Below are 24,431 nucleotides of genomic sequence, written 5' to 3'. Positions count from 1 at the left end.
GGGGTAGTAACCTCTGTGTGGCTGCAAAGTTTAGTATTCATTTTTATTACAGGTACACCAACCGTAAATCTAATTGTGCTGCATGTTCTCAATACTTCTGTAGTCAAGCTCAGTGTTTCAACAAAGTTTGTGTGTAAGTTTCCTCCCCGTCATTTTAATACAGTGTCTGTTGTATGGGAAGAGAGAGAAAATAGGAGTCTTCTGTTTTTTGTGTTACTGATCCCCCCCCTCTTCTTTACAGTACTGCTATCGCCTCCTGCTACAGCCGAGTGTACCAGTCTCTTGCCAACCTCATTCGCTGGTCTGATCAGGTGATGCTGGAGGGTGTCAACTGTGAAGACAAGGAGATGGTATCCACTGTGAAAGACGTCATAAAAGCGGTGCTGGATGGTGTCAAGGTCAGGACTTGCTTGAGGATTAGGAATTTGCTTTTGGGGGGGTTGGGGGTTTAATGGGGTTTTCCTTGTAATAAACAAGCGAAGCTTAAGTGTCTAGCAATAAGGGAAGTCGCCTCTTGGAAATGCAGTCTGAATCACCACATTTAATAAAGATTAACTGAATTTACTCAGCAGTAGCAGCCATGACTGACATGACGGCTTCTCAGTCATCTGTGACATGAAGTGCGTTCTTTAAAAGCTTGTCTCTTTCCATGCTCTAACCACTGACAGGAAACATATCACATTATATGTACTTAATATCTTCTTTTTTTTTTTAAATTGTGAAATGTACAACCTTAAAGGTAAAGCAAAGCCAACTTTCAGTTTAAATTGGCAAAATACATTTGCGGTATTGTAAAACAAAGCTGTAGAGAAGGACCCTTGCTCTCTGTGGGTAAGCAGCGGTCTGTCTGCAGAGGCCCGGCACACTCCCTGTTAAATTCCAGCCAGAGCTCTTCAATCAGCAGGGAGCATGAGCGTTGCTCCCTACAGAGCTATAGGTCTGACTTCGCAGGGAGTATGTCAGACCTCCGCACGGACGCTGTTGCTTCCACAGATGGTCCGTCTCTGCAGCATGCTGGCAGGGGGACAGGCTTTTCTACTCGGGCTGTGGCTGCTGTATGAAGAAAAGAAAATGTAAACTGAAATTTCAGCTGGGCTATATAAATTGTCCCCCCGATGGTTTAGCACTCTAAAAATCAGGAGGGTCCACAGCTCCATTGTTAGTCACGTCTGGTCTATGTCTGCAACTTATCGGAATAAGTGTCAAAGCAATGTTTGGATGCTTTTTAATCCTCCTTCTTCCTCGTCAAGCAGCATACACTGTTAGGGTCCCCACACACCTTATGATAATCGTACGATAATCGCGGGAAATCCCGCGATTGTACGATTATCGTAAGGTGTGTGGAAGCCGTGCGACCTCTACTATTGTAAGGCTGCACGACTTTTAACTTACGAACATGTTCGAAAACCCGCCGAGCATCGTACGATGTTCGGCGGGTGTATAGCATGTTCGTAAGATAAAAGCGGGACGGGCCGGTGTGCGCAAGTGCACACTGCCCGTTCGGCATTGCGGTCATCGGAAGCCCGCCCCTCAGGGGGGCGCGGCTTGCGATCATCGCAAGTACGATCTGCCTGTCCAAGATAGGCAGATCGTACGTTTTTTTAAGTACCTTACAACCATCGCAAGACAAAAGTCTTGCGATGGTTGTAAGGTGTGTGCCCAGCATTATGCCATTAAGTGGGCTTTCCACAGTGGGTGTCAGAACACGTCCTGATAGGTCAGACTTGCGGGCTTGCATTTTCATAGGCTTAATAGCCATTGGGAAGATGAGGGGTATCACAGGCTAGAGGGATTCAGCTTAGTGGCTAGGTAGGAAAGATAAATGGTGGCTTGGGATGAAAGATTTTAGCTATTTACATGGCACAACTTAACCCTTTTAAGTTGAGTGCACTAATATAAGACATGACCATAGTTTAGCTTTAAATAGATGTGACATGTTATTACACTGCAATGTTCTCAATAGCCCTGTGATGCCTGTGCATAACCCTGGCCCTTTATGAACGAGTGCACAGATATATATAATCCTAAAGTGATCTCATGTTCAGTGGATTAGTTTGCCTGAATATCTGTAAAGTGCTAGCCTGCCCTTATTTTTCCTCAGCAGCTGCAGTGTTAAACCAAGCCATGCGCCTGGCAGCCTGCATGTCCCCTCTGGGGAGACACAGCTGGAGTCTGCATCCGTGAGGTCATCCAGGCAATGAAGTCAGATATTTGGGAGCCTTCCAGGCCTCCTCACCCTCCCTGCTCGGCACTGTATAGCCTTAGTTTCACCTCCCAGCTCCCCCGTCCTCTCCTTCTGCTGCCCGTAAGCTGTTGGGGTCTCTGCCCACCCCTATTATCACATCCTGCCTATAGTACAAAATGTTATACTCCCTGGATGCCTCATATTGCTTTGCATGGCCTGCTTTCCTGAATCTGCAGTTGACTCCTTATTTATACTTAAATACCGACTGAAATGTTTGCAAAACTTTGCTCCAGCACAGGGAGGCTCACATTTACTGTGAAAACAACTTTACACCGGATCACAGGGTCCGAGGAGCTCGCAACTTACCAACACCCGAGCTGCCTATATTAGTCATCTGTTTGTGTGTTTTTTTTCATTTCCTGTTACTCTGAAGCTGTGTAGCTTGATTTTTGTATAGCTGGATATTCTATGGTATTCAGCATTGTTGTAAGCTTTCAGACTCTCTGTAGGTCATGAACAGCTGGTTTTAAGTAGTACTGCAAACAGAACTTAAAGTAAAGCAATGAATAGTCTTTGCACAGCTATTGACTTGCACCTTGGTGTTGGGTGTTCTGGCTTGCACAGCAAACTTCACCTGCTGTAAATCTTCCTATAGAGGGCATTCGGTTATGTAGACACGATCTCCCTCTCCTCCTGGGCAAACGTTTGTCAAAGTACCTCAGAGCAGTTTATTGACTCACTAACTTTGCTCATCAGGAAAAACCATGGAGTTTGGAGCAGGTTTTCTGACCTACATGATGGACCTAATTCTACCCAATAGTGGCAGGCATGATGCCAGTTGACTTCTTTTGGGAAAGAACATCAAACCGGTTTTGAAAACCTGCCCCCAGTCAGTATTGTCTGCAAGATAAGTGATGCTAGCAGCTTTGACAGGAAGTCATGAAGAGGTTAAAGGTCAACTGTGCCTTATTTCTATAAAACAAAACAAATGGCAGGCAGTTAATGTATTCCCAGCAGTTTACAGTCTTGAACTTCACCCAAAAAAAGGATTAATCTTTTGTCTTCTGAGTATGGGGAAACATGATTAATTCCTGCTGTGTCATGGCATTGGTGATTGGCAACTCAGGCACCCAGCACTGTCACGTAGGGACAGAAAAAGGGTTCTCAGCCCCGTGTAATCTCCAGATTACAACTTAAGAATTACTCAGGGCCAACTCTCCTTGCGCCGAACGGCTAAACCAAGTACTGTAATGTCTTTATGCAGTTTGATATCCAAATGAATTGATGGATAGATGGATTCTACCTATCCTATCTACCTATCCTATCGAATCTACCTATCCTATCGAATCTACCTATCCTATCGAATCTACCTATCCTATCGAATCTACCTATCCTATCGAATCTACCTATCCTATCGAATCTACCTATCCTATCCAGCATTGATCCTTTCACTATAAAGAGGGTCACATACATTATCCTATTTTATTTTCTTTCATGTATATCTCTTCCTATATTGAGCATGCTGTTGTATCGTGTTAGGATGCTAATTTACAGTGATTGGTTCTTTCAGGAGCTGGTGCGATTGATGATCGAGAAGCAAGAGCGCCCGTCACCGACCAGTCCCGTGAAACCAGCCTTACCTGCAGGCAAATCAGACAGGTGAGCCTCCGAGAGTGGTATGTTGCCTTTTATTAAGAGTAGAATGGAAACAAGGCAGTCACTAGATAATTGTTAATTTTTGTTGCAGCACGCAAGATTTGCCTTTGTCGGAGAGAGAGCTGGAGATTCTTAACAAGTCGCCCGAGCCATCTCGTAAGGATGTTCCAGTAGACTGTGTAGAGACCGATGAGCTTGCTCCACCCAAACCCCCATTACCTGGCATACGGGTGGTGGAAAATAGGTAATCGCATGGTTTTATTTTACGACGGTTCTTGAAGTAATAGAATCTAAGCAGAATTGGACTTTATCATAAACCCCCTTCCCCACAATTTGGTCTTTCTAGACTGGAGCTTTGTGTGTGACTTGTGCTGCCTGTTTCGTACCATGGCACATTGAAAGTATGTACTGGTCCAGTGCAAGGAAGAGCTAACTTCCGTCTCCTGCCTTTGGTTTGGCAAAAACCTTTCCCTTGAAAGGATAGATGATTTTCGAATCTCATATTGATGTTCTAAGCCTAGTTTATAAAGAATGTTTCAGTTCTTTTTGACCAAACAAACTGAAATTTGATTATAGAACCTCGGTATAAACACCTTTTAGGTTTACCAGCAACTATATAGTGTGAGAGCCTTCCTAGTTGGATATCAGTTGAATGGATTATTGATGTAGGCCATACACTATGTATAGTGCTGAGATGTCCACAAACGTTTGGCCTTATAGTTCAGTTGTTGGTAAAGGAGATTGTATAACCAGATTGTAACATGTGGTCATCCAGTAGTAAATCTGATCTACAGAGGTTCAGCCATGGGTCGACACTTAAAGGAGAACTATGGGGTTAAGGCTTTTCCCCACAGTTCTCCTAATGGTCACGGGAGAACACAAACTAGCGTTCTCCGGTGACCCAAAGCTCCATATATCGCGAGCTACAGTTCGCTGTATACTGAGATGCCGCAGCTGGGACGGATCCCGACAATTATGTCTGGATCCACCCAGCTGCGGGATTGACAGCTGGCTCTGCCTATCGAGAGGCAGAGCCAGCTGTGCCCGCCCCCTCACCGTCCATTTCGCCAGTCAGCGCTTGAGGATCGGAGAGGGGAGGGGGGAATCCCTGCAGGGAGCCGTGAGTGACAGTCACGGACTCACGGCTCTCTGCAGGGATAGACCGAGAAGTGAGCGAGCAACGGTATGTTTTCGTTCACTTTACGATCTACTGAGCCGAGCTGTGACAGTCTCCTTGTCACAGGCCGGCTCAGATTATGAGTGAAAATCACTCACCTCATAGTTCTCCTTTAAATAAAATAACCTGTTCTTTTCCTTTGTCCATTTGCAGCCCACCGCCGGCATTACCTCCAAAGAAAAGACAATCTGCACCCTCTCCCACTCGTGTGGCTGTCGTAGCACCTATGAGCCGAGCTACTAGTGGATCCAGTATACCTATAGGCGTCCATATGCCGGTGAGAAGTTGCTGGTAAAAGTCCTGCTTTAAAAATGATGGCAAGGTCTGTTTGGCTTTCTAACTTCCTTTTTTTTTCTACTTTTATTCAAGGATTTTGAAGTGAATTGTTACGCACACCGCCGATTATCTGGAGGTAGTCAGTCGTACGGGGGCGAGTCCCCGCGTCTTTCTCCGTGTAGTAGTATAGGAAAACTTAGCAAGTCTGACGAACAACTCTCCTCCCTGGACAGAGACAGCGGTCAGTGCTCCCGAAATACCAGCTGTGAGACTTTAGGTAAGACAAGCGAACAGATAATTGTCATCAGTTAGCGTAGCTGGCTTTGCTTTTCTCAGAAGGAGACTGTTTCCTGTTTGTGGTTTATTGGGAGTTTGAGGTCTCGCATACATGAGTTAAAAGGCAAAAGTGACAGTTCTAAGAAATAAGACCCAAACCTTGTACAGAGACAGAATGGTGAGAAACCAGAAGAAGCAGCTCGCTTTTATTGTATCTATCTCTCCTCTTCCTCCATTAGTCATCTGAGTGCTAAGAGTCTCTTAGTGATGTTGCTAGCTTCATGAACAACACCTAAATCACATCTATTTGTAGGTTTATTCTTTTAACCAGCTAGGAAGGGTATTGGGGCAGCTCGGAAGAAATGGTAACTGCATAAATTTATAACCAGCCTTTGTAGTAGGGTGCACATGGGAAGGCTTACAACAATACAAAGCACACAAAAATCCCAAGGAACCACACTGCTGACACAGGTAGCATCATATTTGAAAAGATGAGCATCCAGAACCAGTGTCCCAGTTTTGGGTAGAGGCTTGCAGCTGGGCGGACCCAGACATAATTGTCTGGATCTGCTTCAGCTGCGGCGTCTCAGTATACCGCGATCTGTAGCTACTGAGCTTAGGGTGACGGGAGGACGCTAGTTTGTGTCCTCCCGTTACCCTAAGGAGAACTATGGGGAAAAGCCCTAACCCCACAGTTCTCCTTTTAAACTACCTAATGGTTTATATCTTTCAAGGTCTCTAAAGGTCTGTTTTTGAGTTTCAAAGATAAATGGCCATCAAAGCAAAAAAACAAAAACCTAAAGCCTTCCATTGATCCAGAGGAAAGCAATAAACCCTTCATAGTGTTTTCCACTGTACTCCGACAGGGATCACCGCTGATAATCGGATGCTCCCTGATGAACTTTCTTTATTGTTATCTTATAAATATTAGAGGTCATTTACTCTTTGTGAATTGGGGAACATACCTGTTTTGGAATGTATTTGAATGTACTTGGCTGGATATAACCAGTTCCTGTGGGAAACCGCTCCACATTTCTACAGCTTTTTACAAAAGAATCACACACTCAGTTGTTTGTAATTTTAAAGGCGAACTATGGGGCCAGGGCTTTTCCCCATTAGAGCTGTAGCTCGCGGTATACTGAGACGCTGCAGCTGAAGCGGATCCCGACAATTGTGCCGGGATCCGCCCAGCTGAGTGACTGACAGCTGGCTCTGCCTATCTAGAGGCAGAGCCAGCTGTACCCGCCCCCGTCCGATCAGCCAGTCAGCGCTGGCGGTGGGGAGGGGGGGAGTCCAGCCCCTACCCTGTCACGGCAGAGAGCCGTGACAGGATCGAGAGGTGAGCGAACGCCGGTATGTGTTCCCTCACCTCCCTATCTACTGAGCCGACCTGTGACAGTCTCATTGTCACAGGTCGGCTAGAACTATGAGGTGAGTAAAAAGCACTCGCCTCATAGATCTTTAAGTAATTGCAAATGTAAGGGGAGGGGGGGACACACAAATATGCCAAGGTGGTTGGGAACACCTAACGATTCCAGTGAAATTGGAATAAAGCCAGAAACTTATAGGGAGCTCTGATCAGTGGTGTTCCTAGGAGCCTTTAAAATCCAGCAGTTGCCTTGCCTACTACACAGCCCATTTATAAATATCACCTTCGAGTGGACTAAGTCATTTTGTTTTGCTATGAGGGCTTCATTTTAGTAAACACTGTATTGTAATTGTTCTCATTAATTTATGTTTTCTATATCTTCATTACAGACAACTACGATCCAGATTACGAGTTCCTGCAGCAAGACCTCTCTAGCACAGATCAAGTAACTGGAGTCCTCAGCCCTCTCCCTGAATCCCTAGGAGAGACCGGTTCCCCTTTTCATGGACAAAACTTCCAATTACCTCCCAACACCCCTCCGCACTCAGAATCCACTCACCCCGCCACAATAGAGGCTCCTCCTGCCCTCCCCGAGAAGAAACGTAGAAGTGCAGTTGGCCATAACTCTGATGGCTCTCGAGTGTGTTACGAAAGACACCCTTCCCAGTATGACAATATCTCCGAGGATGACTTGCTTCTCCCCCCTACTGGTACTCCGTTTGCTGCTGTTTCCCCATTTCAACCTGGAATCACCCCTCAGATGGATTTCCTTGGTGATTTTATTGCGGCGGAGAATGACGACATTCCAGAAAAGCCACCGCCTCTTCCTGAGAAGAAGAACAAACACAGTGAGTTTCATGATCTTCCTACTGCTGCACAGTACATTTTTTCAGTAGCATATAGTAAAATGAAACCTTGGGTTCAGTGAAGATTTGAGTTTGGGCCATAGCTAGGGTCACAAAATATGAAGGGCTTCCACTTATTCCACCTTCTTTCATGTTTGCATACTTGCATGCATTTGCAAAAAGTTTCCTCAATTGCAGCTGTCATACCTGTAGGCCTTTTGCACCCCCACTAAAGCCTGCCTGAAAAATTGCCAATTTTGTTGGCAATTTTGAGAAGCTAGCCATTGGACGCTCTTCCCGGACATCACAGGAACCAGGGCTGTCCTTGTTCAGAGCCCTGTGCTTGCACAGTGTGCTCACTTATCCCTGTCACAGATGCTGAGCTCCGCTTTGGCATCAAGGAGAGCGCGCGTACAGTCTGCGCATGCACAGGGCTTTGAACATGGATGACGCTTGTTCTTGTGATGCTGGGGGCGAGCATCCAGTGGCTGGCTTGTCCTGGCAAGAGGGCCAGACAAAGCTCTAAACAGTACGGGCTTCAGCAGGGGTGAAAATGGCCTATAGATATGACAGCTGCAATTAATGAAGATTAAAAAAAAAAACTGCTGAGTTCACTAACTAATTCTGTAGAACTAAACCAGGAAATAGCAGAGTCTCCTTCCTGGGTAGGAAGTGTGACTAAACAGAAGTGAAAGAAGCTTTCACAGCTAAAACAATTTACACATATAATCTGTTTTTTCAGCTGTGTATTTAGTTGCCTATTTTTAGGCTGTAACTGTAAAAAAAATAACTCTTGCAGTGGGGCTACCTCTGTGCACTGCAAGGGTTAACTGCTTTGTTGTGGTCTATGGGGCAGCATACAAAAGCTTGATCCTCGGTCCTGCGACGGCGTCCTTGTATCGAATGCAGGTGAATAAACCTGCATTAAGCTGACCATACACCTGACGAGTATCGTACGATAATCGCGGGTGATCTCGAGATCGTACTAGAGCTGCAGCTAACGATTATTTTCAAAATCGATTAGTTAGCCGATTATTAAGTTCGATTAATCGGTTAATCGGATAAACAATAAAATACATTTTTAAAAAATGGCTCCAGTGATGGGACTACTAGTTTGTATTGAGGTTGTAGTCCATCACAGGAGCGAGCTTGGAGCGGTGGAAGTAAAAAAGAAAAAAAATAGTGTGGTGTGCAATATAGTGAAAAGGAAAGTGTAAAATTATACAGCAATGAATGCAGAATGGCACCGGCTATAGAGGACTACAAATCCCAGCAATACATTATACAGCAATGCGGAATACCGCCAGCTATAGAGGACTACAAATCCCAGCAATAGTACATTATAGCTGGCGGTATTCTGCATTGCGCTGTATAATGTACTGTTGCTGGGTTTTGTAGTCCTCTATAGCTAGTGGTATTCTGCATTGCGCTGTATAATATATTATTGCTGGAATTTGTAGTCCTCTATAGCTGATGGTATATTATACAGAGCAATGTACCATCAGCTATAGAGGAATACAAATCCCAGCAATACATTATAGAGCACCACGTGTGGGAAAGTGCAGGCTTAGCTGAGCAGTCTTCCAGCAACTTGCTTCTGAGATCGGACCTGTCTATTCGTGGCTGTCATCCCCCCACACCTGCTCCTCCTTACTACATGTCCCCGTGTCCCTGTGCCGATCGTGGATGTGGGCGGGCAGTGAGTGTAAGCCGGGGAGGAGGTGCGGTGTGAAGAGCGTGGATGCGGGCGGGTCTGGCAGCGATGAGCGTGAGGTGGGGGAGGAGGTGCGGTGCGCAGCATGTGTGGAGCCGTGAACAGGGCCAACTGATCGGAAGCCGATTAATCGATTATTGAAAAAGTTGACAACTTTTTCAATAATCGATTATAATCGATTATGTCGATTAGTTGTTGCAGCCCTACCGCTCACCATTGCAATCATCTGCAAGCCCTCCCCTCACCGGGGAGGACTTGCGATGATCGCAAGTACGATCTGCCTGTCCAAGATGGGCAGATCGTACAAAATTTTATTCACCTTACAACCATCGCACAACGAAAGTCGTGCGATGGTTGTAAGGTGTATGGCCACCTTTAGATCTGATGATGTCACTGGTCCAAAGACCACTGGAGCCTGGGGAAGAAGAGGCTACGGGGAATTGAGGATCAGGTATATTTTTTTTTATTTGAGCCTGTAGACAAGCTGTTAACCTTTGCATTGCAGGGTTAGCCCCATTGCAAGGGTTACATTTTTTTATTTTTTTTGTAGGGTCACACACCGGCTCAAAATATTGTATATTTTTACTCTCCCAATAGTTCTCCTTTAATTTGATGATTGAATTTACAAGGTTCTGTACTTGGTTAGGTCCGTCACTGATATTCAACCTTGTTTGTGCATGATGCTTCTCATAAGGCAGCTTGATGCTTCAGTTTACCCTGGGAATGCAGAGAATGTGGTGGACCTCATTTTAATGAGATGGGAAATTATTTACAAGTGACCATAATGTAAGTTCTTCTGTAAAGGGAATGTATGAGGGAGCTGCCATTGTGGGCTTGTTTTAAAAGGAAACCTCTACTAAGACAATGGTTGATAGCATTTTATATCTGCTAGCTGTGGGCTAGTTGCGCGGCTGTTTCGCTGGTCCATTGCTTCCAAATCCCCTCTGAGGCTTGGTTCACACCTAGGCGTACGGAATATGCGCGCTTGCCGCGCGTTTTTACCGCGATTTACGAGGGCTACCTGGCTGTATCCCAATGGATACGCACGGCAAATACGCCCCAAAGAAGCTCCTGTACTTCTTTGGGCGTAGTGCGTTTTGCAGCGCGCTGTAAAACGCCCAGCTGGGAACCATGCCCATAGGCAAGCATTGGTTTTCACATGTTGAGCGTTTTACAGAGCGTAGGAACGTGCTGTAAAACGCCCAGGTGTGAACCAGGCCTAAAGGAGAGGTCGGAAGTAGCAACCTCTGTGTTCTGCTCAGTACAGTTTACCTTTGAAGGCGCAGCTTTACTACCACATTAGCCACTGACCCGGAACAAGTATGCTGGATAGGAGTTCAGGCTTTTCCGACTTCAAGAACAACTAACTGGCTCGGATCAGGATGACACTTTTAAATCAAGGCAGCAGTAGCAGCTTCCATATTTTTCTCTCTAGCTCACTTTAAGGATTACCATCCGTCAGTGTGCAGGATTGTTCATATCCTAAAATGGCGTGCCTTAGACTTCAATGTTCACCGTATCATTTTGCAAGATTTGAAGTTTCTTGGAGGAGCGCTGGGCTCTTCACGTCATGCGGCTCAGAGACTGTCCTGCATGAATTGGTGAGCTGTGATGGACTTAGATGCCTTTGGCTGCCTCAGGTTTGTGTAATGGAACTGCCTTATAAGGAATCCCGTGCCCTTGGACACAAGCCATCCTCAATTGTGTTGATTAAGTGGCTAAGCGTCTGCCCAGCATTTGGGAATTCCTTGCGGGCGTTGCTGTAGGACTAGGCAGCTCTCGCAGGACTTGCAAATAGGACGCTTGGGTTATCCTGCACTATCTACGCCATCGCTTCAGCTGTTAGAGCGGTGAAAGCAAAAATGCCACAGCTGCCAGAAAGCCAAATGTTAGGTAGAGGAAATAAAATGACAGCAGTGCTTTCAGGTATATCGGAACTCCCAAACTGTTACAACTCTGAGAGTGGCTATTACTGGTCTCCTAATTTGTTTTTGTTTTTTTAAGGGAATGGAAAATGTTTTTGTTTATACAGGCAGTCCCCGAGTTACAAATATCCGACTTACATACCACCCCTATTTACAAACTAAGGCTATTGCTGTACAGCAGGGGGTCCCAGGCTGCAGCCAAAGTGTACCGCGCACCATTTCAGTAGTTGTAATGCTACCGTGCTCGTGCCGAGGAAGAGTGCTCACCTTTTTGGGTCTGGTTCGTAGTACTGTACGTACATCACAGGAAGTTGGCTCTTGTTTGACCTGGAAGAAGAGGCGGGCACCCCTCGTCTGCCCGTCTCTGTGAGGTGTTTACTGCTGTATGTATCCTCATTAGAAAGATTTAGGCCTCATTCACACTGCCGTACAATACGCTGCTTATATGCGCATACTGTCCCATATGCAAATAAATTGCTCCATACACACAGCTGCATATGGAGCCGTATATTTACGCTGCATAAAGATGCACAAAAACAGAATGGACCCGAGATGCGTATTATACGTGCATATGCGCGCGTACAGTTCATTAAAATCTCTTACGAATGATGCATTCTGGGATTGCATATAGTGCATGCATATACATGCAATATACCATTTTGCTCTTGCGTTTTGTGTGCATGAGGCCTTAATCGCACATCCTGTCTTTGAGACAACAAATCTACCCCTATGAAGGGAAATTCACTCCTGTAAGAGTGATCATGAGAAACAGTTGTCTCCACTGAAGCTTTATCACCAATCCTTGTTTCCACGGCAACCCAAAATGTTCAAAATCCAATTGTCACAGGGACAGAAAGTGAGGTGAAATCTTCTGAACAGGGGCGCACACAGCAACACAAACTTTACAGGGGGTGACCCTTCCCCTTGCTATCCAAAACTAGAAAACATTTTTTGGCTGGAGTTGCACTTAAAAAATGTACCTGTTCCAACTTACATACAAATTCAACTTAAGAACAAACCTACAGTCCCTACCTTTTTCGTAACCTGCCAGCACAGTACAGACAGGGTTAATGAGGGAGACCCAGCCCCTCCATACAATGCGGAGCTTTCAGTCCTGCAGTTTTCGGAGTTTTCACATCTAAAAAAAGGTAAGCTACAAATTTTAATGAGGAATGGAAGTAGAAGTGTATCCCGCTGTGCTCTCTGCTTGTCACCCCTAAAGCACCTCTAGAACTGGAATGGTCCGAGGGAACGCTGCTGCATTGTGAAGTGGTATTTGGGGCACCAAAAATGATTGAAAGAAGCCGCGTATACCAAGATTGGGACCTTTTCTATTATCCACAGAGCAGATATTGTGCAGCTTAGTCCGGTGACCCTGTTGTCCTGACCTTGTGAGCCCTATCCACTTTTCATTTCAAAGCTTTTCAGATGGTGAAGAGAGGAGCAAAATGCTTGTGGTTACATGGATAATTTTTTAAGCAGTACTTAACAGAGAAGATCTGTGTGAAAGGGAGTGAACCTGATTTGTTTCTGTGCGGAGCTGATACATATCAGCAAGTCTTTTCTATTAAGATTAGTGTAATGTGACATTTCCTGACTGGTACTCCATTATATACTGATTTTTCACAGCTCGTCCCTTCGGATAGGAACACACATAGAATGTGTGGCCAGGGCCTTTTAGGTTCTGGTTCTCATTCTAATAGGTAGATGGCGACAGATAAGTCTGTTTTACCATTAACCTGCCAATAATTTTTGTATTTTGAGGGTATGTAAAATACTATTGCGCAATGTTCATATGTGGAAATGAATGTGTTCATTGTACAGCTTTTTCCCTTGATCCATGCTTAAAGGAGAAGTATGAGGTGAGTGCTTTTCACTCACCTCATAGTTCTAGCCGACCTGTGACAATGAGACTGTCACAGGTCGGCTCAGTAGATCGGGAGGTGAGCGAACACATACCGCCTTTCTCTCACCTCTCGATCCTGTCACGTCCCTCTGCCATGACAGGGGAGGGGCTGGATTCCCCCCTCCGCCAGCGCTGACTGGCGGAACGGACGGAAGAGGGGGTGGGTACAGCTGGCTCTGCCTCTAGATAGGCAGAGCTAGCTGTCAGTCACACAGCTGGGCAGATCCGGCATAATTGTCGGGATCCGCTTCAGCTGCGGCTTCTCGGTATACCGCGAGCTACAGCTCGCAGTGTACTGAGCCTAGGGTGACGGGAGGACGCTAGTTTGTGTCCTCCCGTTACCCTAAGGAGAACCCTATGGGGAAAAGCCCTAACCCCATAGTTCTCCTTTTAATCCGAAGCTAGAAATACACGTCGCAAGATTTCGGCAACTTCAGCCACTTATGGTGGAGCGTAAATCCTGCGGGATTGAAAGCTGTGCTTAGCGATTTTGTTCAACCTCAAGCAGATGGGATTGAAATTTGCCTTCCAACCCGTTGGAAAAATCTGATTTGCTTTCGACGAAATTGCCATTTTGTTTCTGGTCTTTATTGATGATTTTTTTTTTTAAATAACCTGTATTGAAGCTGTGTATTTATAGACCAGTTTGATCGCATTCAGTTAATTGAACTAGCAGGGGGGGGCGGTTGGGGGTAGATCGCTTGTTTTTGGGCAACCACTTTTGATTGGATGTTCGATTCCTGCTTGATTGAAACTGGCCATGTGTATGAGCAGCTTAGGGCCCTATTCACACTAAGCGACATACCTTACAAGCGGATCCGCACGGCCGGGTTTGTGCGACTGTTCGGGGCGACGGTAGCGCGACGGTGACAGACGGGCTGCATTCAAAAATAGAAGAATTGCGCGACATCCGCGGGAAAAAAGGTCCTGTTACAGCGACGGGCGACATGGAGCTGTACATTAGAACAGTTCCATTGAATAACATTGGCCGGCGACTTCTCGCGATATCACGCGGAAATCCGCTCGGTGTGAATGGGGCCTAAAAGATGAAATATCATTGTCTGTCATACTCGGCTATGCCTTGTGTATGGCAGCATATGTGGACTGTCATGTTTCCAGGCCAGGTCTTAGGCTCGGTTTACACCTAAGCGACTGAGATGGTGAGCTGTTTTCGTGCGGTTGTGGCGTGTTTCTGTTCGTGCGATTTTTGCTTTGAAAACCGTGTGGTTGTCAATGCATAGAGATGTTTCTATGCATGGCGCGCAAATCGCGCAACAGCCACCCGAAAATCGCACCTGTGCTTTTTTTGTGTGACAGGCGATTTCTACCGTGCGACAAATCGCAAAGGTGTGAACAGCTTCCGGAGACTTGAATGCAAATCTCTGTTTTTTGTGCGATATCACGCAGCTAAATCCGCGCGATAAATTGCCTAGGTGTGAACCTAGCCTCATGGGAAAATCACCTTCCAGTTTTGATTTGCTGTAGCCTTCTCTCCTCTGCCTTCTTTGTCACAAGAAGAACAATGTTGATGCTGGCGTTGGGGGGTGGTGTACATTCTCAGCTGTTCCTCTGCCACCCATTCCCTTCCCCTGGCCTCCATGCACCATACACTCAAAGTCCACAATGGAAATATAGCGTGCCAGGCCTTGTCATTGTAGGAAACATTCCCACGGATGTGTGAGCCCTTCTCTAATCATAACGGATAGCTTACAGTAATTGTGTATACTCAAGTTCCTCCTACTTACACTATTCATCTGTTTATTGCTAGTTAATGGTTCTTTTGTAGACCTTCATGTATTTAATCTATACTTTATTGTTCTGCTGTATTACCTCCATTTTGAGTCCAGTCGGGCAGTTTTCCTTTCTACAGACAGCAAGTTGTGGTCTGAGAATCGGACAGGAAAATTGACAAACCAGTTGTGTTATTACTATTATTATAATACAGGATTTATATAGCGCCAACAGTTTGCGCAGCGCTTTACAATATAAGGAAGACATTACACTTACAAGTCGAGACAAAATGGGAAGGAGGGCCCTGCCCGTGGGAGCATACAATCAAAATAATTGGAACTGTCTGCCTGTAAAATATTTTTGATTAGTGTTCCCATGCCATATACCCCTGTTTAGAGACTTTGAGGTAGAACTCCAAAACTTTTAGTTGAACTTTTTGATGGTTTATGGAAGTGTTAGAACCTGGGACATGTGTTCATTGCTGTGACCCCTTTGGGGAAATAGATCCACCCTTACTATTAACAGTCATGAGCCTGGTCTTTGTAAGAACCCAGTTCGCCTGAGTTTGCCCAAACGTATTTAAACTGTGACTGCCACCCCATCCCCCCGACCAAATTGGTTGCATAGAGGCGCAGCTATGTGTCAAAAAGAGACGGGGATTGCCCCTGCCACAACTGCCACCACTTGATTGGGCTGGAAGGAGGATATGGTGGTCACTGTTTTGAACGGGCTTGGGCCAACTGGGTTTGCACCAAGCCTTTTAGTCATGGTGACCCTTGTCATCATCTGGGACAGAAATGAAAGGTGAAGTTCAAACTCTTATAGATGTCCCCTGAAATGAGGGGACTTCTCCCATTAGGGGGCACTTGTTTCAGTGACAGCTGTCAGAAGCAGGATTTCCTTTCACTTCTTGTCACACAAAGAATGCAGACAAGACTCACCGGTGAGGATTGAGACCACAATGAATAACAGAGTTTCTAACCTCTACTTATTCTATACAAACCAAAACAAGATTGGAATACTACTAAGCCCTCATTCACACTAGAAACGGCCGGCACGTGCAGCTCCGTGTTGTGTGCACGGCCGTATCGGGCAGCTCCCGGGAAGGGACAGGTGCTGCGTGTGATTAGTACAAAGCCCCCGTCCTTCTCTATGGGACTACGCGGCCGTACGCCGCCCTACGCTCACCTGCCCTCCACGTCCATGCGGGTGAGCGTACTCGTACGCTGACGGGATGGATCCTGTCTGCGTCCAAACCAGGAAACACGCACAGGCACAGACCTGCACTTGAGGTGAGCATGGGGGTCGTATGGCCACGTACTCCCATAGAGAAGGACACGGGCTGCGTACTAATCACACACAGCACCTGTCCTTCCCGGGAGCTGCTCGATACGGCCGTGCTCGCAGCACGGAGCTATACGTGCCGGCCGATTCCCGTGTGAATGAGGGCTAATTGGTTTTGTCAAAGCCACACCAGCCGATGCTTGATACTTTTTTTTTCTTCAAGGCACTTTAAAGAGAACACTGGACATTCCAGGATTTTCATGTTCCTATCACACTTGCACTTGTGTACAGGGCCAGTTAGAGAAGAAACATATTAATCACCTTCATGACTTACAAGTGCATCCCTTTCCCCCCCTTGTGCTAAAGTAGCCTATCCTCCCCAGAGGAATACCTTGCAATTTTGCCCACAGCCTCCGGTGTTTAACTTATACCAGCTTCCTATAGGGTTCTATAAAGTCCTTCTCGCTTTGGATGGTTCTACTTTGTCTTGTCCTTTTAGGTTTCATTAGAGAGTACCTTTTACATTTCTCAGCTGTTTTGTCCATCTATTACAGTACCCCATTTTATATTCCAGTGATGACGTATATGCGTTTTGTGGAGGACTACTCCGAGCCCCAGCCGTCTGTCTTCTATCAAACTCCACAGAACGAGCACATCTACCAGCAGAAGAACAAGCATCTGCGGGAGGAGTATGGCTTTAACGATTCATTCAGTAGCATGGACCCCGGGGTTGAACGAGCTCCGCCACCTGCCCTACCTCCAAAACAGAGGCAATTGGTAAGTGCAAGCCTGCTGGTCTGTCTGCAAAGTGCTGCTGCTTAGTGATATGTATGGCAGACTAATAGGCTCTCATCATACATGTAGCATGTACTTGAATATCATGATCTGCTTTTCTGCATTGACCTACTGTTCTGTTACTGATTATGTTGAAGACACGCACATCACTTACACATGACAAATCTTCATAATTTCTGTCGAGAGTTTAGGAAAACTTAGACCAAATAAATACAAAAGTTCTTTCTGAAAATGCTTGTTACCTATTGGGCTGTCGTGACTGCAGTAAATTCAGAGTTGCCAGTACGAAACAAGCATGCAGCAATGAAGCCACTGTGAAGGCAAAACTCCATGTACCTCAAAGCAACAGGTTCACTTCGCCTCCCCAGCTGCACATACCTCTCTTCCTGGTGCTCCGTCACCACTCTTTTGTCTAGTAGGAGACTAGCTGAAGCAGCTTAGAGCTTACAGGGGCTCTGGACTCTGTCACGTAGGGGGGAGAGGATTGACTATATTGAATAACACACAGCATACTGCTGTAATCCCTTACATATTTCTAGCAAACTTTTGTATAGAAACCGGGATTCTTGGTACACATGTATTGCAATACATGTTCAAACTGGCCAACTGCGTCTAAGTGATCCCTCGGTGTCACATAATTACGTGCTTATTCCTTACTTTAATAGACATATAGTGCCAATATGGGGCAGACAGACACAGCTGGAGGGATCTACAGACACTAGTCTGGTCACTGACCTGCACTGTGCAATAGAAATAGAGATCTGTCTGTGTTTAAATCAAAATAGCTTCGGTATCGAGTACCGATATTTATATTTATCTCTGCTTCATCAGCTTCTTTGGTGGTCCCCAGGTGACATTAAGGGTCTTGGAGACCCCTGATGTCTCCATAAAGAGGACCTGTTGCATATCTTTGCTATCACATAGGGGGGTTTCTTAGCCCCCTATGTGATAACAATAAAGTTAAGTTAAAAAAAATTAAAGTTGCACAAAAAAAAAATAGTTACACATGAAAAATAATTTTAAAAAAACACAATTTTTTTAAAAAGTCCCCACCCATACATACACGCCTGCAAACATTCGTCCGGTGCGGGTACATGCGAAAACGATTGCACCCATTACGCCGCACATGTTCCCTATCGCGGCGAACGTCGCAGTGAGAGCAATAATTCTAGGCCATTAATCACTGTTGGCACTAAACTGATGAGGGGCAAAAGCTTTTTAAATGTCGCCTATGGTCAATTTTGGATATGGTAGTTTTTTGTGATTTCGCGTTAAGGCTTGACATGTTTGGTGTCTGTTTACCCGACGTGACCCCGTCTTTTATATTTTACCAAAAAATTGGGTAATAATAAATGTATTATAACATAATGTTAAAAAAAACAAAATTCTCAAAATGTAAAGTAATTTTTCCTTAATATAGTAAAAAATAAAACCCCAGTGGTGATTAAATGCCACCAAAAGAAAGCTCTATCTGTCCCCAAAAAATGGTATAAAATTAATTTCAGTACAGCGCTGCATGACGGAATAAACGTCAGTCACAGTACCGCAGCGCTGAACACTGATAAATGGCCTGGACAGGAAGGGGGGTGTAAACAAATGGTCAGCAAGTGGTTAATGAGCAACTGAAGACTGCAAGTTAAGACTGCTGGTCAGCAGAGGAGTCATGAGCAGTACAGAGGTGAAACACTGTGAGGGGAAGATGACACGATTTAGGGTCGACTCAATAAGACCCCCACCACGCAAAAAAATCACAACGAAGATGGTCTTCCCAGAACACCAGCTTAGTAGCTTTAGCGCAGACTAGAGTTAAAATCTGCCTGGTTGCTGTGGTTTACTGCTCCCACCGCCCCTGCACCAGGTTTAAAAATAATCTATTGAGAAGCAAAGAAAAAGTGCTTCCTAATAAAATGAATTGCAGACATTATATTGAGTAATCCTTTCCAAAAATAGCAAATGAACTCGCCAGTTATTTCACAATACGTGGAGCAGCCACAGTGCCTCCCTGCCTCATAGATGGACTTTTTTCCCCTGTGTTAACATCCATGTAATATAACATTTTAAAACTTTACATTTTTATTTCAACCGTTACCTTTATTTCAGGAAAAAAGCAAATAATACTGCCAGACCAGTCTGTTTATTCAGCATGCCGAGCAGCAATTCATTAGAACTAGGAATGCACCAATACCACTTTTTCGGTATCGAGTCCGGGTATTCATTTTTGTTTTTCTATACTCGCTGATACCGAGTTCCCGGTGCCTTGTGCCCCGATTTATCATGTAGTCGGCCAGCGGATAATGACTGTCGCCCGGCTTACTTATTGCCTGTGAAGCCAGTGTTCTAGCGAAAGAACACCAGTTTCAGGAGCTGCCTGGCTTCCTGACAAATCAGGAAGCCGGGCGGCAAGCCAGGGGGTGCTGTTCAGCTTCATGATTTGTCAGGAAGCCAGGCTGCCTACCAACATGGGAAGCTGGCTTTCTAGCCAGTCAGGAAGCTGGGCGGTATGTCATGACCCACCTCCCGGCTTCCTGACCGGCTAGGCAGCTGGCTTCACTTGTTCCTAGGCAGCCTGGCTTCCTGACCAATCAGGAAGCTGTGAGGCAGCTCATTATGTGCCACCCGGCTTCCTGATTTGGTTAGGAACACGTGAAGCCGGCTTCCTAGCCAATCAGGAAGCTGGGACATAACCCACTGCCCGGCTTCCTGATTGGTGATCTCCCTCTGACCGGAAGTTCCGGTATCGGAGCCAAGTATCTGAGCATTTGGGCGAGTATGAGTACTTGCCCAAATACTCGGTATCAGCACCAATACTAGTATCAGCACTAGTGCATCCCTAATTAGAACAATCAGGGAGTTCAGTAATAAGTTGTCTGGTTATAGAACTGGTAAAGGGTAATTCCATCCACAACTGATATTGTAGCTTTGGGTGGGCACAGTTAGGTTGAATCACCCAACATTTTTTTGTATTGCTTGGTTCCCATATTGATGACATTTCCCTGAATTAGTTTGTGTCTCCGTCCCTTCTACAAAGCCACAACAAAGCAATCCTCCCTTGCAGATGGAATGTGCAATTATTACTTTGTTACACTATAGGGAGTCCATGGTGGGAGTGGAGGAAAACAGATAGGACACCAGCACTCCAAATTAGATGAAGAAAAGGTCTTTTATTGGCATACATGCCACATCTTGGGAGTGTGACACCATCACTTGCTTTGCTAACCACCACAGCAGCGGGAATTCTGCTGCGGATAGTTCAACCCTTAAACTACTAAAAGATTGAAGAATATGTAATATTACAGCACATCTGTAATATTAGTTTTTGGTGGGTTCGGCCCACCCTACATTTTAGTTTATCTGTTAGGCTGAGTCACTGCTGGCTTCTTATATGTTTTGGGAACTCTCAGCTCTCTGTTCTAGTTCCTGGCTGTATACCCACCTTGAAATCTGTCCCCACCGCAGCACCAGGAATATGAGACCTTTAGGTACATAAAGCTAATACATTTCCGTTTTTTTTTTGTTTTGGACTGAATAGATGTAAAGGGAAGTAAGAGTGAAGAAATCCTTTTGACAGCTGTCACCAGAAAAGGTGTCCCCATTAGAAAGCATCCTTGTTTGGGTGACATCTCTAAAGTTTTAGACTTCCCATTGTAGTGGGCAAAACGGTCACCAGTACGACTATAGACAATAAAGTATTGGCTTTGCATACAGTTACATTCTCCACCCTCTTAAAAGCTCAAAATAACCAGTTTTTGGTGGCTAACCTGTTAAAGGAGAACTATGGGGTTAAGGCTTTTCCCCGTAGTTCTCCTTAGGGTAACGGGAGGACACAAACTAGCGTCCTCCCGTCACCCTAGGCTCAGTATACCACTGTAGCTCGCGGTATACTGAGACGCCGCAGTATACCGCGAGCTGCTGCTCGCTGTATACTAAGACGCCGCAGCTGAAGCGGATCCCGACAATTGTGCCGGGATCCGCCCAGCTGCGTGACTGACAGCTGGCTCTGCCTATCTAGAGGCAGAGCCAGCTGTACCCGCCCCCTCCCTTGTCCGTTCCGCCAGTCAGCGCTGGAGGATCGGAGCGGGGAATCCAGCCCCTCCCCTCTCACGGCAGAGAGCCGTGACAGGATCGAGAGGTGAGCGAATGCCGGTATGTGTTCGCTCTCCTCCCGATCTACTGAGCCGACCTGTGACAGTCTCATTGTCACAGGTCGGCTAGAACTATAAGGTGAGTGAAAAGCACTCGCCTCATAGTTCTCCTTTAATGTATGAATTCTTTATCTATTTTGCTGTTTTCTTGTTTAAGGAGTTTGGGTATTCTATTATTATACTTTGCAATATGTTACCTGTAGACAGACTAATAAAAAAAAAAGTATCCTTGAGGTCTTTTCCAGTTGACATTGTAAATGTCTTCGAGGACCCTCAAGAATGAATCATTATGCAGCCCTATTTATAGGACTCGCCTACCCTAAGGAGGGGGAAGAATATCTTAAGGCAGATCAGCATGTTTTGGGTGTGCTGTGCAGAAGGGTGACTTGTTTGCCTTTCCTTCAAGTGTAATACAGCTGTAGTTAAACGGAAAGTGATTCAGATATTATTCACTGCTTGTCATATTGTGCAGGAAATCTATCCCCTGTCCCCCTTCATGGCCTTTAATCACAGTGCCCTGTGTGTGTGTGTTTTTGAAAAAGAGCATTTATAGCTTAACCAAAGCAAGGGTATTACTGTGAACATGTTCAAGAGGAACTCTTCTAATTATTGCTTTCATTTAAAGTAATCGCATTACTCCAGTGCAATTACGTCTTAGAAAAACTTGCTGACTAGGTCCTGATGACTCTGATAGTTAGACACATTCAGAATGATTCAAACAGATCGGACTTTTGTTTGTAAGCAGATTTTCTTTCTCAGCTCAGTAAGAACCAGCCTATCATACAGCAGAAAGCACCTTGACATGTCCATCTAAACTGAGCTTTGAGGAACATGTAGTATGTATTAAAGACTTTTAATAAAGGTGTCCTTTAAAGTATATCTAAAAGCAAAGATGTCATACTTTAGCTTAATAGTCCTTAAGTGTCATGGCTGCATTAGTTTTCTTTTTGGGGCTTTTTTCCCCTTTATTTTCACCTATTGATCTGACCAGTGAGTCTTAGTTTTCAACTTCTAAGCTGTCCAGCAAAAGTGGCAGATAGAGGGCCCTGTCACACCATCAGGAGTCCATTCCAGTGCGTTCGGCCTCCGGAATGTAACCCAGCCGGCTTATTGGCACCCGCACACGTGGCACATTAGTGCTTGCGTTCCGGGCCAGTGCGATCTGCAAAAAATGCTGCAAACACTGTTTTTTGCAGATCGCACTGAACCGGAACGCAGGCACTAATGGGCCATGCGTTCGGCTGCCGGCGATCGGGCGGGGGGCGTGGCTGCGGTGCCATTGTGTTCAATAAACCATCACACCCCCTCCCACCCCCAAAAAATCTGAGTTAGCCGGGTTGCGTTCCAGAGGCCGCACGCACTGGAATGCACTCCTGATGGTGTGACAGGGCCCAGAGGGTTGAGATACACCATTTAACACTGACAGGGCTGCTTACAATGGTCAGAGTTTATTCATTTTTGTAAAAACCTTTATCCCAAAAGATAAAAATCTGTTGCTTGAACTGCGTAGAAAGTGTTAGCTGGAGTTCCACTTTAATTTTTTATTCAAGTCCATCTAAATCTGCTAGTACACCTATCGCCACCCTCTCCACAGGAGGACAATGTTGCTGCCCAAGGGCTCCGTTCCTCCTCCATAGAGTGCAGCCACCCAAGGGCAGGTACTGTGTCACTGGCCGGCTCACCAGCTGAAAATAAAGGGGGTGGGGAGATACATAGATAACTAATGCAGCCACCACATTCAAGGATTGGTAAGCTGCAATACATTAAATTGTTATTTTTGTTGTTTAGCTACACCTTAAAGTAACCGGTTCTTACATCAACTTATTAAATTCTTCACATGAATGAACAGCAGGCCTCTAGAAGTGTCTGTGTGTACTTTTATATATCCTTCCAGAAGCTCCAAAGTTGCCGATTTCAGCTCAGACTTGAGTCTTGGCGCTGACCCTTTCACCACCTTCATGTTGCTGTAGGTCCATCAGCATGACCGGCAGCCTCACTGACACATAGCCTGGTGTGTGAGGCAGATGGGGGATGATTGTTCTTTTTAACCTTCTGAATTTGACATTTGCACACCCCAACGAATGCAAGTGCCATTGCACATATTTCTGATGCAGAAAGAGTTAATATCACCAGCGCCAACCTCAAAGCCTGATTTAGGAAATGCAATGATGCACACTGGAGTCCACTCACACTGGTCTGGGATGACCACAACAACTGAAATGGAAAAAGAAAGAGAGCGCCTCCATCGTGTGAAATCGTTTGAATTGGACGATATGAAAAGGGTAAAATACATACTCACAAGAACGACTTGGAAAACAGGCAATGCTTCTGAGGAAGGAGGCGTGTCCTCTGAAACGCGTCAACAGTTTGTCCAGCCGAATGTGTATCCTGTGATCCGGCTGTTCGTGTCTGTCGATACATACTATATGCCTGTTTTTCAAGTCGTCCTTGTGAGTATGTATTTTACCCTTTTCATATCGTCCAATTCAAACGATTTCACACGATGGAGGCGCTCTCTTTCTTTTTTCATTTCAGTATTTCTAATGCTGAGAAAGCTGGCGGTTGTGTCTAAAGGCTCCATTCATATATGGCGTTTTCACGGCATGAACATGCAATTTTTTGCAAACGCGCGGATTCCGCCCTTTGCGGCTATTACTATAGCCGCAAATGTGCGGGAATCCGCCCCTAACCTCGCGCTTGGACTATTTTACGATGTAGTAGTCTAAACATTGGAATGCATTGTTTTTGATGTTTAGCACGTTTCCGCGTGTACGAATACGCACGGAAATCCGCTTGTATGAATGGAGCCTTGCAAGATCTGTTAGCACTGGACAGTAGGGTGGCACCTCTGGTGCCTATTGGATTTCCCAGTTATATTTAGACCTACTGGGGAAACTGCAGTCAGATTTAGGTAAAACTATGAAAATACTGGTTATTAGTATTTAGTCTGTCTGACTAAATATCCATTTCTCCCAACTTGATGAAAACGTTTGCATACTGCATGTGCCTTCAACTCCGACTAGCAACACAGAGGCCATCCGGGAACCTTACAGTGCTTTCTATTGCCTGAAAATGGTGGTTCATGTTGAGTTGCTTAATGACAAGTTTACTTTAAATCCTGCTCAGGCTTTATGTTGATGTGCTGCTGCC

At 45.4% G+C, this 24,431-nt stretch overlaps 1 protein-coding gene across 2 annotated transcripts in view; it reads left to right on the top strand.

Moving 5' to 3' along the window:
- RAPGEF1 (Rap guanine nucleotide exchange factor 1) overlaps positions 1 to 24,431 on the top strand; it is a 127,808-nt gene that overhangs the window by 55,986 nt on the left and 47,391 nt on the right. The window contains exons 4-11 of one of the 2 annotated variants that reach the window (XM_018566531.1): positions 242 to 398; positions 3,756 to 3,844; positions 3,933 to 4,085; positions 4,188 to 4,202; positions 5,124 to 5,295; positions 5,388 to 5,571; positions 7,329 to 7,787; positions 16,919 to 17,121. In XM_018566531.1, coding sequence (XP_018422033.1) covers positions 242 to 398; positions 3,756 to 3,844; positions 3,933 to 4,085; positions 4,188 to 4,202; positions 5,124 to 5,295; positions 5,388 to 5,571; positions 7,329 to 7,787; positions 16,919 to 17,121 — 1,432 coding nt within the window. The remainder of the gene's footprint in view (positions 1 to 241; positions 399 to 3,755; positions 3,845 to 3,932; positions 4,086 to 4,187; positions 4,203 to 5,123; positions 5,296 to 5,387; positions 5,572 to 7,328; positions 7,788 to 16,918; positions 17,122 to 24,431) is intronic. The other variant, XM_018566532.1, reaches the window with a different exon arrangement.

The sequence above is a fragment of the Nanorana parkeri genome, unplaced genomic scaffold (genome assembly GCF_000935625.1).
Source record: "Nanorana parkeri isolate BGI_ZX_2015 unplaced genomic scaffold, ASM93562v1 scaffold958, whole genome shotgun sequence".
Taxonomy (NCBI): Eukaryota; Metazoa; Chordata; class Amphibia; order Anura; family Dicroglossidae; genus Nanorana; species Nanorana parkeri.
This window is presented reverse-complemented; position numbering and strand designations above follow the sequence as displayed.